Source organism: Antechinus flavipes, chromosome 2 (assembly GCF_016432865.1).
Source record: "Antechinus flavipes isolate AdamAnt ecotype Samford, QLD, Australia chromosome 2, AdamAnt_v2, whole genome shotgun sequence".
Classification (NCBI taxonomy): domain Eukaryota; kingdom Metazoa; phylum Chordata; class Mammalia; order Dasyuromorphia; family Dasyuridae; genus Antechinus; species Antechinus flavipes.
In genome coordinates, this window is record NC_067399.1 from 252258199 (window position 1) to 252276289 (window position 18091).

Sequence of the window (18091 nt, forward strand, 5' to 3'; positions counted from 1 at the left end):
GTCATGTATATAATATGTGAAATTGAAGATATGATTTTGACATATTACCTTAGAAGAAAGGAATACTAGTATCAGAAATTGATATGTCTTGATCTACTAGTTTCTTTTTGTATTAATTAGTGTTATTAATTCTATAAATATTTATATATAGAAGACTAGTCAAAGTTTTCTTTTTCCTTTTTTGTTTCTTAGGAGGGCATTATTTTTTTCTTTTTTAAATATAGGATGTGTTTGGAGCTCTTTTTAAGTGGTTGGAATAAAATATAAACAGCAATAATTTGTTCCAATGGCATGGTTATATAAAGATTTTAGAATTATATGGGGGAGATTGTGTTCCTTTTCCAAACAGATATAATAATGTAAAATGGTAATATCCTTTAATGGGAACACTATATGTTCTTTTTCTTGGTTATTTGTTTTATAATTCTAATAAAATAATGACTGAACTTGTATGGAAAAATGCTATATCATACCTATTGATACTTATTTCTAGATACAGATAACAAGTAGTCTACTAGATTATAAAATCCACGAAAGCAGATACATGTTAAGCATTTAAATATATGTTGAATTGAATATCAATTTCTAATTTATTTTTTTTGGCCAAGGCAATTGGGGTTAAGTAATTTGCCCAGAGTCACACAGCTAGGAAGTGTTAAGTGTCTGACACTAGATTTGAACTCAGGCCCTCCTGACTTCAGGGCTGGTGCTCTATCCACTGAGCCACCTAGCTGCCCCAATTTCTAATTTCTTAAGGATTGCCACTACCCCAGATTTTCTTACACATTGGCTTCCAATGAGAAGATTCTTTGCATTTTACAAGAGTAGTCCTTAATCAGCTAGCTCATAATTTTGCATCTTGGGCCAGCATATCAATATTTGGATGTACTGACAATGGTACTATAACCAAAAAAAAAAAAAGCCTTCAGTTTTCTCTAGGACTTACCTTCCTCAAAAATCCCCATTCTTAACAGTATTTTCAAACTTCCCATTGTCATTTGACTCTTCTCCTTCTGCCTTTTGTCATACATAGGCTTCTTTTATCTTGAAAAATCTTTGTTTAGGGGCAGCTAAGTGGCTCAGTGGAAGAACACCAGTCCTGAAGTCGGGAGGACCTGAGTTCAAATCTGGCCTCAAACATTTAACATTTCCTAGCTGTGTGACCCTGGGCAAGTCACTTAATCCCAATTGCCTCAGCAAAAAGAAAAAAAGAAAAAAACTTTGATCAAGCTATTAGAATTGCCACCTTATTGCTCTTCATCCTGGTATTGTGAACCAGGATATTTATCTTAGATTTAGAAGACTTGGAGTTGATCACTTACATAATGTTTTTGGGCAAATGACTGCCCCTCTTCCTCAATTTTCAGTTTTCTTGTCCATTCAGTGAGGATATTTATGTTACTTACCTCATAGCTTTTTTGAAATGAAGACTTTTCAGACTCTAAAATTTCATATAAATTCTAGCTATTCACTGGCAAATTTTTTTTAACTACCAAGACTATATTCATTCATTATCTCTTAGTTCCTTAGTACCCACTTTCTCCATCTTATTTGATTTAATCATTTCATCAATTGTTTTACCATTCTTCAATAGAACATTCCACAGTTTCTAATTTTTTGCTACTACAAAAAGACCTGTTAAATATTTTTATGCACATAAATCTATTTACTCTTTCTTTGATGTCTATAGGATATAGGCATAGGAGTAATATCACTGTAAAAGGGAATAAGCAGTTTAGTGACATTTGTCTCGTTCCAAATTATTTTCTAGACTAACTAGATAAAGTCACAACTCCTACAGCAGTACATTACTATGAACTCCAACTGTCATCTTTCATCTCACCATTGTTGGAAAATGTTCTTCTAAATTTAAATCAATTCCTTGTATATCTTGGATATAGGATTTTTACCAGGAAAATTTACTGCAAAGATTTTTCCCCCTAGTTACTTGTTTCCCTTCTAATTGTAAACTGCATTGTTTTTTTGTTTTTTTTTTGCAAAGCCTTTTAAATTTTATGTAATCACAATTGTTCATTTTATCTTTTCTAATCTTGGCTGTGAACTATTTATCTAGTCCATAGGTCTGAAAAATAATTTATTTTTTCTTTTCTATTTTATGATGCCACCTTTTATATGTTTAAACAAGGAAGCCATTTGAAGTGCCATTTGTTTTGATCTATATCTGGCCCCTGGATCTAGGTGATTCTGGAGGAGAAAGTGAGGCTGGTGACTTAACATAGCCCTCCCTCACTCAAATTCAATTCTCTTGCATGTCATAGCCTTACTTCCCTGATGTCATGGTCATCTTGGAGAATAAAGGACGAAAACAATGATATCATCATGTTGGTATATAATATGAGGTGTTGATCTGTACCTAATTTCTGTACAATTATTTTCCAGTTTTCTTAGCAGGTTTTTGTTGTTGATACTGTTATTGAGTAATGAGTCCTTGTCCCAATAGCTGGGAGTTTTGGCTTATGGACCTTATCTGTTCTATTAATTGTCTTCTCTATTTTTAACCAGTACCAGATAGTTTTAGTGATACTGCTTTGTAATAAAGTTTTATAATTTACATTATATCTTGTACTATGCCTTTTTTCCCCAGTTTTTTCAGTTTCCCTTGAGATTTTTGTCCTTTTGTTTCTTTACATAAATTTCATTATTTTTCCTAGCTCTATAAAATAGTCTTTTGTAAGGCATTGCACAAATATGTTAATGTAGGTAATAAATGTCATTTTTTTATCACATTGACATGACTTGCCAATTGGCTATTAATATTTATCCAATTATTTATCTTTCTGTTTATGTAAAGAGTGTTTTGTACATGAATGTAAATTCATGTAGTTCTAGATATGTCTTGGAACAAATATTTTGTACATTATATAGTTGGAATGGAATTTTTCTTATCTCTTCTGCTAGATTTTGTTTGCAATATACAGAAATTCTGATTCATTTTATATCTTGTAACTTGGTTGATTTATTATTAAAGTTAATTTTTAGTTTAGTCTTTTCAATGGTCTTTCTACTACATAATACAGATTTTTTTTAAAAATATTTTTAAATTTAAAAATAAATGACTTTTAAAATATTATTAAATGCAATTTATGTATTTTATGAAAGTGGGATATTTGATAGTTCCCTTTTTTAAGGATGAGAAAAATGAAAGTTTTTCCAGCATTATAGAATTTGTAATAAAATCTGAGTCTTTTGATTACTAGTCCTTATTTTCCAAATCACTTTTCTGAGAAAAGTAGAAAATTTTTTGTAGAGACTTTTTTTAAAAATGAATTTTGATCAGAAGCTTTTTGATGAAAGCAGTTTCCTGAGATAGTTGTCTTGAATATTTTTTCTAAATATAAAGTAAAGCTTATGCAATAGTGTAAGATACGAAGATCACAAAATCTGCCTTTGTGCTGTTCACTTTAGCAGGTAAATTTTACTGCTCTTTCAGAAGATGTTATGTAATAATGCTTCTAGGATTCTGTGTTTGGAGTATTTTCTCAGATTGGTGTAAAGTTGAACATGACTTCTTTGGATGATGTTTGCTGTCAACAGCAGAAGTTTTAAATCTGTCAACTAAAACATGACATCTTTTATCCAAGAAGAATCTCACACGACCAGGTGACCATACAGCTTTAATGTAATGAAAAGGGCGTATATCCTTGTCTTCAGATTTAACATTTTTCAAACAAGGGGCTTAACACTTTTTGGGAGAGAGCTGTACTAGAAAGCTTCTATCTGAGCTTCTACCTCTAGATCTATGATCTTATAGTGTTGGAGCTTCTAGAGTTTTCATTTTATTGAAATGGTCTTTGAGAGCTCAGCATCACCCTTATGTTATAGTGAAGCATCAGAGCATAGTGAAAAGGAAAAAAAATCAGAGAATTAGAAAAGACAGTGGATATGCTGTCATGTTAAGTCTATTAATAAGCTGCAAAATGGAATTTAACCAAGATGCCAGCCTACAGATTTTTGATTGGAATTGTTTTACTTTTTTTTTTTTTTAAATAAGTTATTTATTTTTAATACACTTTGCTTTAGAAATCATTTTAGGAGAGAGAAATCAGAGGAAAAGGGAAAAACCTTGAGAGATTTAAAAAAAAAAACAGAAAAAAGAAGTCAACTTAGTATGTGTGATTTGCATTCAGTCTCTTTAGTTCTTTTTTTGGATGCAGATGGCAATTTCTATCCAAAGTCTATTGAGATTGCTTTGGATCACTGAACCATTGAGAAGAACCAAGTTTTCATAGTGGTTCATTGCACATTCTTGCTGTTATTGGGTACAATGTAGATTGGACTTGTTTTATACTTGACATTTTATATGGTCATAGATTTAAAAGCTGGAGAAGCATAAGAGATCATTCTTCTCTGGCTCCTTCCCTTTTCTCTCCTCCAATCCTTCCTTATTTTACAGTTAAGGGAAACAAATTAAAGCCCAGAGAGGTGAAATCACACAGTTAGTAGTAAATAACAGTGACAGGATTTGAATCAAGACTCTCCAATTTGCAATTCAGTGTTCTTCCCACAAGTCCATTTCATGGTTTCTCATAAGATCATCACTTAGTGGGTAGAGTATTGGATTTGAAGGCAGGAAGACGTAAAACTAAATTCAAATACTACCTCAAACACTTGTCAGCTGTGTGACCTTAGGCAAATGATTTAACCTCTCTCAACCTCAAGTCTTCATCTATAAAATGAGGTTAGGAGCATTATAAATTCCAGCTCTAATTGTAATTATTAAGGCTGAATGTTTGAAGGATACACTTAAGAAAAACAACCGAAAAGGAACAGCTTGATGTGGTAGTAAGAGAATTGAACTTGGTATTAGGAAAACCTGAGTTCATGTTGTATCTCAGGCATTTATATTTGACCTACATTACTGATTTGTTTTGTGAATCCAATAATAGACAATATGTGAAGCACTTTGAAAACTTTAAAGCACTATAGAAACATAATTATTATATGAAGCTTTTTCTTTTTCTTTTTTTTTTTTTTTAATAACTTTTTATTGATAGAACTCATGCCAGGATAATTTTTTACAGCATTATCCCTTGCATTCACTTCTGTTCCAATTTTTCCCCTCCCTCCCCCACCCCCTCCCCCAGATGGCAAGCAATCCTTTACATGTTGAATAAGTTACAGTATATCCTGGATACAATATATGTGTGCAGAACTGAACAGTTTTCTTGTTGCACAGGGAGAATTGAATTCAGAAGGTATAAATAATCCGGGAAGAAAAACAAAAATGCAAGCAGTTTATATTCATCTCCCAGTGTTCTTTCTTTGGGTGAGCTGCTTCTGTCCGTCCTTGATCAATTGAAACTGAATTAGCTCTCTTTATCGAAGAGATCCACTTCCATCAGAATACATTCTCAAATAGTATCATTGTTGAGGTATATAATGATCTCCTGGTTCTGCTCATTTCACTTAGCATCAGTTCATGTAAGTCTCGCCAGTCCTCTCTGTATTCATCCTGCTGGTCATTCCTTACAGAACAATAATATTCCATAATGTTCATATACCACAATTTACTCAACCATTCTCCAATGGATGGGCATCCATTCATTTTCCAGCTTCTAGCCACTACAAACAGGGCTGCCACAAACATTTTGGCACATACAGGTCCCTTTCCCTTGTATGAAGTTTTTTCAAACCTTAAAGCATGAAATAAATATATGTAGTTATTATGTCACTTTAATAGTTCATGCCTCAAACCAAAGAGTTGTATGCTTTGGCAGTTTATGCACTGATCTTTTGAAGCACTTTTCACTGAAGTAGAAACAATGATATTTCTATTTAAAGTAAAAATATAATGATAAGGGTAAGTATTTCTAAGAGCTTCTTTGGTATGACTATCTAACATTGTTTTCATTGTTACATAAACAATTAATCTACTATAATCAGACACTTGGGAATCAACAATTAATTAATTAACAACAATTAATAAATATCAAGCAACTATTTGTGCCACAAATTGTGATAAGCACTAGAAAGGCATATTCAAAATTGAAAAGTTCCCTGCTCTCAGGATCATACATTTCAGAGGAGGGAAGATTACATACTTGACATATACAGCTATAGACAAAAGAGAATATACAAATAAAATAAAAGAGTAACGGAGGAGTGAGAGATAATAACATCTGAGGAGACTTGGAAAGGCTGCATAAAGGTGTTGCTTGACCTTTGTCTTTAAGAAAGATAAGGCTTTCAGAAGGCAGAACATTCTAGGAATAGGGGACAATCATGGCAGAGGCATGAAAGCAGAAGATGAGTGCCCTGGTCAGTGAGGCAGGGTGAGAGAGATTGAGGAAAGAAGAATAATGTGCAAGTGAATTGGAAAGGTAGAGAAAGAAACCAAATTATGAAGAGCATCAATCTACTTTTCTCTTTGTGTATATAGCTATAAACTTCTCTCTTTGTCCATAGTATTTTGTACCAAGATGCCTTGCCTTAGATCCTATTAGTTATTCCTATGAAGAAGTCATGTTAAAAACAGCTAACAGGAGATGGTTGAATTATCTAGATGTATAAGAACAAGACTATAAAAAAACTCACCAAGTTCTTTTCAATTAATGAAGTAAGCTAAATCATTAAACATTTAAAAAAAATCTTATAAATTTATTTTTTGAGGCACAATACCAGGAATATAGAATAAACATTCAGATATCTTCTCAATCCAGGGGAAATATCATGTTACTCTCAGTCACATTAAAAAAAAGGGGATGTGTATTTTTTATATATATATATGTGTACACATACACACACACACACACACACACACACACACCCTTTTCCAGCCCTCTTTTTATCACTGAATTTTTATGGAAATTCTTTGCACTTGAAGACTGAGGTAGGAGGACTGTTGGTTTTTAATTTGAGAATAAAATAAAAAGGTAGAACTGGGCTTATTTTTAGAGGAAAAGAGGTCAAACATTTTGGGATTTAGGTTGATCTTTATCTTTTATAACTTATAAAATTTCCTGTCTTCAGGAATTAGGAATTCAGGAATTAATATAGGAAAGCATTAATATAATTGAATAACATTAAAAAACTAAGCAAATATAATATGACCATTTAAAAAAGTGTACTTAGGTCCAGGTTGATTTATTTTTTTGTTGACAATTTACAAAGGCATTTTAATGCCCTCAGAATTGAAAACGATTAAAATGAATGTAAATTTTAAACATGTTAAATTTTTGTTGCTATAGCAATTCAGTTATTTGTAACTTAAAGGTTTGTAATATTTGCAGCTAAATTGATTGTTGATGTAGTGTGAGTGACATTTGAGCAGTAATGAAGCCGTTGCGCCTATAGGTATATGCCAACATATTAGTAAACCTTCAATGACCCTTGAAGTCATTTCCAGCCCCAAGATTTTGTGTTGAATCTTGTTAGAACTTTAGCACCTGTCCTTAATCTTGTTAGAAATTTAAGACCTGTCCTTTATGTGCTGAATACAGCTTGTTCCTGTTGTTTCCTTAATTAACCATGATTAGGATATAATTTAAACTTTTCAGTAGCTTGTAAAGTCCTTCACAATTTGGCTCTTGCTTACTTTTCCAGATTTATGTCACGTTCATTTTTTCCCCAGTACTTAGAACTTTATTGTCCTGGTGCTTTTGAATAGATTGCCTTCTTTCTCCTCTTCTTTAATACATTCCTTTTACCTCTTATCTCTTTACCGATGTAGCTCAGCTTAGGTGAATGAATGAATGAAAAAAGAATTAAGTAGTTTTATGTGTAAATTGTGCTAAACACTGTAGATCCAAATAGAAAAGCCAATTGTTGCCTGCCCTCATGGAGCTCCTTTTCTAATTGAGAAAGACTATATAATCAGAAGTATGGGGCTAATCAGAAGGAAAAGCCTCATGCCCTTTAGGGAGTTGTCATAAAGCAAATGACTTCTTGAACTCATTTCTGATGGACCATTTAACATTTTGGTATCTAAAATTTTTCTGAATTTTCAGTAGCTGTGGCTTCTAGAAGGGGATAGAGAGAATGACAAGAGAATTAATAGTCCTTACAGAGGAAATTGCCCCAAAGATTGCTTTTCTGGGCTTGGGTGTGGAAAATGCTGTTGTTTCTAGGGCTTTGGCAGAGGTATTTTTGATGCTGTGGGAGGTGGTGCTGGTAAACTTTTTCTCTACAAGGGATACTCTGTTTAATGACTGGAAAAGCCCAACTAGAAGCAAGGCAATGGTTTTGGGGATACTGCTATTCCTAGGACTCTTGGTTCTTCATCTGTCTTGTTAAAGAATGTGAACTTGTTTTTGTGAATTGCCATGTTTTCTAGAAATACTGGATCCAGAGTATTCAGGAGAAACTGGATGTGTCAAGGATGGAACTATACTCCTTCCCAACCCCAAACTGATAATGTGTTGTTTGCATGCCAAGCTGTTCTTAAGAGACTCAAAAAAGACTCCAGACAGTTTGTACCAGGCCTGGAACCCTTGTAGATAAGCAGTGTCAGATTTTAATGGTCTGGCAGTTTCCAAGGGGGAAAAATGTGCCTTTTGTCATTGTCTTGCTCCTCCCTTTCAGAGGAGGGGCTTTGTTCTTTTCCATCCTTTATTGCATCTTTCTCTTCCCATGCCATACTCCTTTAGGTGAAGATTTCTGGTATCTCCTCCTTCTTTTGTCCTGATGTCATAAATGTGCAGACTTCTGTATAGAATGTGAACTCTTTGGATTCTACATACGTCACTTCTCTTGTAATAAACCTAGTATTCATGTAAATTTTGTGAAGTTGTGGTTGCCTATTGATAAGTCTTCACCAGAATATGAGGGATATTGTGATTATTGTGGTTTGAAACTCATTGTACATGCCAAATGCATGTTGATGATGTCACAATGTCTTTCCTCATCCCCCTAGTAGTTAGTACTCTCCCTTATCAAAGGATCTTCTTTTTACTTCTCTGTATCTGTTGTTTTCTCCTTGTAGATTTAATGTAAATTCCTTGATAGAACATTGACCTTTATGTTCAAAGTTTCCCCTCATTTGGAAGTTATCCACATTTTATTTCAGTACCTAGATATAAATGATATTATATTTAGAATATAAATTTGATTTTTCTGTCTTTTATGATTATGAATTGGAAAATGTTTTGTTTTTTAAAAGTGCTTCTGAAATGTAGGACTTCAAAAAACTAATTCTCTCATAATGTTTCTTCTCTTAGGTCTTCAGTCTGTTGAGCCTTTATGAATAAAAATTTCACAGCATAACATTATTCCTAACTCTGTGTAGTAGTTCAAGTACAATGATGCTATAGACAGCAGCAAACTGGGAAAGAAAAAAGGATTTACTACTGAAGGATGAATAGTGAAGAAGAATTCTTTGATGCCGTTACAGGTGAGTAGGATAATAAATTAAAATAGACCAAACCTCTGACAGAATTTATGGATGTTTTTATTTTTAAGTTTTATTCTGAACTTGACAGACACTAGCAAATACATTTTTATGTATAAAGAACAAGAAAGAGCATTATATGTGAAACCATGAATATTACATACAATTTTTTTTAAAGTATATAATAAATTTAGCATGTTGGATACCAAGCTGTCCTACTTGTCTTTTTCCTTTGAAATCTCCTTCTCCCTCTGCATTTTAAAATGCATTTATGTTCTTTTCTTTTTCCTGTTTTCACTAGCTTCTTTTTTCCTCTGCTCCCTCTCTTCCCCAATTTTTTAAAACTCTTGTAATAAAAGTAAAGCAAAGCAAATCCATACATTGGACATATTTGAAAAATATGTCCAGTTCTTTACTTGTTGTTCATTACGAACCTATCAGGAAATAGCAGCAGGTTTTATTTCTGATAAATTTTAAAATATGAAATACATTATTTGGTATACAAGACAATATTAATAACACATGTTTAATGAACGAATTTTTCTTGAACACTTTCTTCCATCATCACAGGATTATTTTGAAGAAAATACTTTGTAAAGCCATATATATTTTTTCAATTACATATAAAAATAAGTTCTAACATTTAAAAAAATTGAAATTAAAATTCTCCCTTTCCACTTTTCTTTTTCTCTTTCAGAACACTAGCAATTTTATATTGATTTTACATGTTCATTCATGTAAAACATATTAACATATTAGTTATGTAGTGAAAGAAAACAGACAAAAAAGCTCAAGAAAAAATTTTTTTTAAAAGGTAGACTTCTATCTGCATTCAGACTTCATTAGTTCTTTCTCTGGAGGTGGATAGCATTTTTCATCATAAGTCCTTGGAATTTTCTTGGATCTTTGTTTTGCTGAGAATAGTTTATTATTCATAATTGATATCATATAATACTTTGGTTACTCTGTTCTCCTGATTCTGCTCATTTCACTTTGTATCAATTCATGTTAGTCTTTCCAGGTTTTACTAAGATTGTCTTGCTTGTCATTTTTTTTTTAATTGAAGTTTTTTTATTTTCAAAACATATGCAAGGTCAAAAACATTGACCCCTGAAAAATTTTGTGTTCCAATTTTCTCCTCCTCCCTACCCCCTCCTGTAGATGGCATGTAATCCAATATATGTTAAATCCCAAATAGGCATACATATTTATACAATTACCTTACTTTTTGATCCGATTTTTCTTGTGCAGTAAAAAAAAAAAAAATGAGAAAGAAAATAAAATTAAAGCAAACCACAACAAAGAGTGAAATGTTATATTGTGATCCACCCTCAGTTCCCACAGTCCTTTCTCTGGGTGTAGGATAGTTCTCATCATCACAAGACCATTGGAACTGGCTTGAATCACCTCATTGTCGAAAAGAGCCACGTCCATCAGAATTGATAATTGTACAATCTTGTTGCTGTATACAGTGATCTGGTTCTGCTCACTTCATCTAGCATGAGTTCATGTATTGCCTGTCATTTTTTATAGCACAGTTTCCATTACAATTGTATGCCACAGCTTGTTAAGCAGTTGATGGGCATGTCTTCAATGTCCAGTTCTTTTCTACCACAAAAAGGAGCTGCTATAAATAATTTTTGTACACATAGGTCCTTTTTTTTTTTTTTTTAATCTCTTTGGAATACAGATTTAGTAGTGGTATCATTGGATCAAAGGATATATACATAGTTTTATAGCCTTTGGGGTGTAGTTCCAAATTGTTCTACAGAATAGAGCCTCTCTTGTAGTAGTGCTTTAGAGTCCCAATTTTCCCACATCCTCTTTAACATTTATCATTTTCCTTTTTTGTCATATTCACCTATCTGGTAGGTATAAAGTGATACTTTGATATTGTTTTAATTTGTATTTCTGTAATTAATGATTTAAATAATTTTATATGACTATAGATAACTTTGATTTCATATTAAAACTGTTTATATCCTTTGATCATTTATCAATTTGTTAATAATTTGTATTCTTGTAAATTTGACTCAATTCTCTTTATATTTGAAAAATTGGGCTTTTATCAGAGACTTGCTACAAAATTTTTTGTTGTGATTACTATGTATTTCCCTGTGTCCTATCCCCCTATTTAGCCTTTTCTTTCTTTCTTTCTCTTTTCACCCTATTTCTCTTCCCTTCTCCTCCTCTCTTCTGCCAGTTTACCTTCTCTATAGGGTAAGGTAGATTTCTGTGCCTGACTGAATGTATTTGTTATACTCTTTGAGCCAATTCCATTGAAATTAATGTTTAAGTATTGTTTGCCAACCTGTCTTCCTCTCCATTAGATAAGCTCTTTCATGCCTCTTTTATGTGAATTAATTTACCTCATTCTACCTCTCCCTTCTCCCAGTGCATCCTTCTTTCTCATCCCTTAATTAATTTTTTCTTTTAAAAAAAAATTTAGTTTTAATACATAGTGGTTTGTGAATCATTTGGGAGAGAAAAATCAGAGCAAAAGGGAAAAACTATGGGAATGATTAAAAAACAGAAAGAAGTGAAAATAGCATGTATTGATTTACATTTAGTCTCCATAGTTCTTTTTCTGGATGCAGATGGAATTTTCTGTCCAAAGTCTATTGGGATTGCTTTGGAAATTTAAACTTTTTAATTATCAGCGTATCAAAGTCTAACTTATACTCATGGTCTCTGTCTATGTATACTGCTTTTAACTGCCCTAATAATAAAACAGGCTTTAGAAGTTACAGATATCATCTTCCCATATAGGAATGTAAAGAATTTAACCTTATTGCAGTGTTTATGATTTCTTTTTTGATTATATGCTTCTATTGAATTTTGTATTTGAAAAACAAATTTTCTATTCATCTCTGCTCTTCACCAGAAAAGCTTAAAAATTTTCTTAATTCATAAAATGTCCATTTTTCCCCCTGAAGGATTTGCCGGGTAGGTGATTCTGGGTTGTAATCCTAGCTCCTTTGCCCCCCAGAATATATTCTAAGTCCTCTGATCCTTTAATGTAGAAACTGTTCAATCTTGTATCATCCTGATTATGACTCCATGATACTTGAATTGTTTCTTTTTGGCTGCTTGCAGTATTTTTTCCTTGACCTGAAAATTATGGAATTTGGCTACATTATACTTGGGAGTTTTCATCTGGGAATTTCTTTAAGGAGGTAACTAGTTGAATTTTTTCAATTTTTATGTAGGCCAGTTCTTTATTTTTTATTTTATTTTTTAAAATAACTTTTTTATTGATAGAACCCATGCCAGGGTAATTTTTTACAGCATTATCCCTTGCATTCACTTCTGTTCCAATTTTTCCCCTCCCTCCCTCCTCCCCCTCCCCCAGATGGCAAGCAGTCCTTTACATGTTGAATAGGTTACAGTATATCCTAAATACAATATATGTGTGCAGAAGCAAACAGTTTTCTTGTTGCACAGGGAGAATTGAATTCAGAAGGTATAAATAATCCGGGAAGAAAAACAAAAATGCAAGCAGTTTATATTCATTTCCCAGTGTTCTTTCTTTGGGTGTAGCTGCTTCTGTCCATCTTTGATCAATTAAAGCTCTCTTTATCGAAGAGATCCACTTCCATCAGAAAACATCCTCAAACAGTATCGTTGTTGAGGTATATAATGATCTCCTGGTTCTGCTCATTTCACTTAGCATCAGTTCATGTAAGTCTCGCCAGTCCTCTCTGTATTCATCCTGCTGGTCATTCCTTACAGAACAATAATATTCCATAACATCCATATACCACAATTTACTCAACCATTCTCCAATTGATGGCCATCCACTCATTTTCCAGCTTCTAGCCACTACAAACAGGGCTGCCACAAACTTGGCACATACAGGTCCCTTTCCTTTCTTTAGTATCTCTCGTATGCACAGTTTGAGCATAGTTCCAAATTGCTCTCCAGAATGGCTGGATGTGTTCACAATTCCACCAACAATGTATCAGTGTCTCTGTTTTCCCACATCCCCTCCAACATTCCACATTATCTTTCCCTGTCATTCTAGCCAATCTGACAGGTGTGTAGTGGTATCTCAGAGTTGTCTTAATTTGCATTTCTCTGATTAATAATGATTTGGAGCATATTTTCATATGTCTATAAATAGTTTCAATTTCTTCGTCTGAGAATTGTCTGTTCATATCCTTTGACCATTTATCAATTGGAGAATGGTTTGATTTCTTATAGATTAGAGTCAGTTCTCTATATATTTTGGAAATGAGACCTTTATCAGAACCTTTGACTGTAAAAATGTTTTCCCAATTTATTGTTTCCCTTCTAATCTTGTCTGCATTTGTTTTGTTTGTACAAAAACTTTTCAATTTGATATAATCAAAATTTTCTATTTTGTGGTCAATAGTGATCTCTAGTTCTTCTTTGGTCATAAATTCCTCCCTCTTCCACAGGTCTGCGAGCTAAACTATCCTATGCTCTTCCAATTTATTTATAATCTCATTCTTTATGCCTAGGTCATGAACCCATTTTGACCTTATCTTGGTGTACGGTGTTAAGTGTGGGTCAATGCCTAGTTTCTGCCATACTAATTTCCAATTTCCCCAGCAATTTTTGTCAAATAGTGCATTCTTATCCCAGAAACTGGGGTCTTTGGGTTTGTCAAACACTATTATTAAAGTTATTGGCTGTTTTGTCTTTTGAACCTAACCTATTCCATTGATCAACTAGTCTATTTCTTAGCCAATACCAGATGGTTTTAGTAACTGCTGCTTTATAATATAATTTTAGATCTGGTACAACTAGACCACCTTCATTTGATTTTTTTTTTTCATTAATTCCCTTGAAATTCTTGACCTTTTGTTTTTCCATATGAACTTTGTTGTTATTTTTTCTAGTTCATCAAAGTAGTTTTTTGGGAGTCTGATTGGTATAGCGCTAAATAAATAGACTAATTTAGGTAGTATTGTCATCTTTCTTATATTTGCTCGCCCAATCCAAGAGCATTTAATATTTTTCCAGTTGGTTAGATCAGACTTAATTTGTGTGGAAAGTGTTTTGTAGTTTTGCTCATAAAGTTTCTGATTTTCCCTTGGCAGATAGATTCCTAAATATTTCCCTTGGTAGATAGATTCCTAAATATTTTATACAATTAGTAGTTACTTTAAATGGAATTTCTTTTTGTAACTCTAACTGTTGGGTTTTGTTAGTGATATATAAGAATGCTGATGACTTATGTGGGTTTATTTTGTATCCTGTGTAGGGCAGTTCTTGAAAGCTGTCCAACTGATACATTGTTGGTGGAATTGTGAATGCAGCCTACCATTCTGGAGAGCAATTTGGAAGTATGCTCAAAAAGATATCAAACTGTGCATACCCTTTGATCCAGCAGTGTTTCTACTGGGTTTATATATATCCCAAAGAGTTCTTAAAGGAGAGAAAGGGATCCACACATGCAAAAATGTTTGTGACAGCCCTTTTTGTTGGGGCTAGAAATTGGAAATTGAATGGATGCCCTTTAATTGGAGAATGGCTGAATAAGTTGTGGTATATGAATATTATGGAATATTATTGTTCTGTAAGAAACGATCATCAGGATGATTTCAAAAAGGCCTGGAGAGACTTAGATGAACAGATGCTTAGTGAAATGAGCAGAACTAGGAGAATCATTATATATTTAAACAATAATACTATATATGATGATCAATTCTGATGGACGTGGCTCTTTTCAACGAGATGAGCCAAATCAGTTCTAATTGTTCAATAATGAAGAGAACCAGCTACATCCAGCGAAAAAACAGTGGGAAATGAGTATGAATCATTACATAGCATTTCCATTCTTCCTTTTTTGTCTGCTTGCATTTTTGATTTCCTTCTCAGGTTATTTTTACCTTATTTCTAAGTATGATTTTTCTTGTGCAGCAAGATAACTGTATAGATAGATGTATACATATATTGTGTTTAACATGTATTTTAACTTATTTAACATGTATTGGTCTACCTGCCACCTAGAGGAGGGGGTCAAGGGAAGGAGAGGAAAACTTGGAACAGAAGGTTTTGCAAGGATCAATACTGAAAATTTACCCATGCATATATCTTATAAATAAAAAACTATTTAAAAAAAAAAAAAAGAAAAGAAAGCTGATGTCCAGGCACTTTTCTTTGATCATGGCTTTCAGGTGGTCTTAATTCTTAGATTATGTCTCCCAGATCTATTTTCCAGATAAGTTGTTTTTCCAATGAGATATTTGACATTTTCTTGTATTCTTCATTTTTTTATTTTGTTCTATTGTTTCTTCATGTTTCATGTGGTCAGTAAACTTTCATTTGCCAATTCTAATTTTTAAGGAGTTCTTTTCTTCAATATGTCTTTAAGTCTCTTTTACCATTTGGTCTATTCTGTTTTTCAAGGTGTTATTTTCTTCAATATTTTGGTGTGTTTATGCCTCCTTTATCAAACTGTTGACTTTTTTTTTTTTTTTTTTGGCTGAGGCAATTGGGGTTACACAGGTAGGAAATGTTAAGTGTCTGAGACCAGATTTGAACTCAGGACCTCCTGACTTCAGGACTGGTACTCTATTCATTACAGCACCCAGCTGCCCCTATTGACTTTTTTCCATGATTTTTTTTTTTTTGCATCAACCTAATTCTTTCCCAGTTCTTTTACCTCTCTTACTTGATTTTTAAAATTCTTTTTGAGCTCTTCTAGGAATTTTTTGGGTCTGAAACCAATTCACATTTTTTCCCTTTGAGACTTTGCATACATAGCTATTTTTTATTTTGTTGTATTTTTCTGATTTTGCTTTTTGACCTCTAGCACCATAGTAGCTTTCTGTAGTCAGGTACTTCTTTTGGTTATTCTAATTTTTCCAGCCTATTTCTTGACATTTGATTCTGACTTAGAATCACTTATGGACAATGCAAGAGTCTTTCTCTTAGTGACAGCAAAGGTTCCCCTGTAAATCTTCTGACCATCTATCTGACCCTTTTACAATCTGTGAGCTGAGAGCTCTGGAAGCCTGTGGTGGACTATGTTCTATTCTCATTCTAGTGAGATACCTTTCCTACTGATCTTCTAAGTTGTCTTAGGTTAGAAAATTATTTTACCCCGTTCTTTTGTTAATTTTGGTGCTCCAAAACTTATTTTGAGAGAGTTATGGAAAAGTCATTTGGAAGGGAGCTCAGGTGATTTCCTGCCATAGTAACCATCTTTCCTCTTCATTTTAAGTCTATTATTATTTATTATGTGCCATAGCATATTCATTTTATCCATAACCATCTTTGCCCCTTATTTTAAAAGTCTATTATTATTTTTATGTGCCATATTTTATACATTTTATCTATATTAACTACTGGAGCTTAACTAAGACCTAAAAGATGTGTGGTCTGTGTTGGGAAGGGATGATGAAACATCAATCCTTGAGATAAAGTTGAAGTATTATGTATAAAACCCTGTGCTAGTAGCAAAGGGAAATAAATGGATGAGTAAGCCAACTCTGTCTGCAAAGAGTTTATAGTCTTTGGGAGGAATTTTTAAACTTTTAGACAAATAAAAAACTATAATACAAAATCCTACAGATTTTTAGGATGTGATCTAAAAGGTAGCTTTTGGGGATACATGGATGTTTAGAATAAAGAATATTCCTTAATGCCTGTTATAAAGGAAAATGAAAGAAGCTGGTGCATGGTATTGTGATACTGCAATTTTTAGTACAAAAAATAATATTCTATAACTATTATAGGTAGAAATAGTATGCCCAGGAGACACAGAAAGAAGTCTTAAATTGGATGATAAAAGAAATGTAAAGGAGCAACTTATTTTTGTATTATTAAATTATTTCCATTTTTTCCATTTTTCTGTTTTGAGTTTCATAACTTAGAATATTAATGTTTTGTTGGTCATTCACATTATATAAGGAACATTGTAATAGCTCACTGATTTCTATAATCGAATTTGTGTTCACAATTCTTACTTTCTCCTTAGAATATAGTACTTTATGTAATTGTGCTTATGATTTTTTTTTGCATGATTCATTATTATATTCAGGTTTGCTAAGCTAGGAAAAGAAATGATAGTTATGTTTGAATTCTCATGATCCAGATTTCTAAATATTGTATCTGTTATATGCCAAATCTGAAAGTTATTGATCAGAAGTGAATTTACTTAGGAGCAACTAGGTGGCACAGTAAATAGAGCACCAGCCCTAAAATCAGGAGGAGACCTGAGTTCAAATCTGCTCTCACATGCTTAATACTTGCTAGCTGTGTGACCGTGGGCAAGTCACTTAACCCCAATTGCCTCAGCCAAAAAAAAAAAAAAAAAAAAAAAGGAAGTGAATTGGCCCCTCTGTGTTAATTGTGTTTTTGAAGAAATGTTCTAGTATTCAACTAAAATACTTATTTTTCCCAATTTAATTAGTAAACAACCACTTTAAACATATTTATTTATTACTTTATATATTTTTTATAAGATAGTATATTATTTTTTCCATTTTTATGGTGTCTTGTTCATGTCACTGTATTAGGGCTGTGTTATCTTTTCTCTTTAACTCAGTAGACTTGTCATGAAAATTTATTGATTTGTGCTATCAGAAAACCGGGCCAGAAAGCTCTGAACTTTCTGTTTTGCTAGTTTTTTGTTATTTTTTTCAAAGTGGATGCTGTTGTATAGAGGCAGCATGGTATAGTGGAAAGAGCAGCGTATATGCAATTAGGAGGGACTTTGGTCCAAATCCCACCACTGACACTTAAATAGTTTTGTGATTATGGCCATTTAAC

At 32.9% G+C, this 18091-nt stretch overlaps 1 protein-coding gene across 4 annotated transcripts in view; it reads left to right on the forward strand.

Moving 5' to 3' along the window:
• The window catches only part of OSBPL2 (oxysterol binding protein like 2), a 108908-nt gene that overhangs the window by 31558 nt on the left and 59259 nt on the right, over positions 1-18091 (forward strand). For all 4 annotated transcript variants that reach the window (XM_051976685.1, XM_051976688.1, XM_051976689.1 and 1 more), the window contains exon 2: positions 9177-9349. In XM_051976685.1, coding sequence (XP_051832645.1) covers positions 9313-9349 — 37 coding nt within the window. In that variant the 5' untranslated portion in view covers positions 9177-9312. The remainder of the gene's footprint in view (positions 1-9176; positions 9350-18091) is intronic.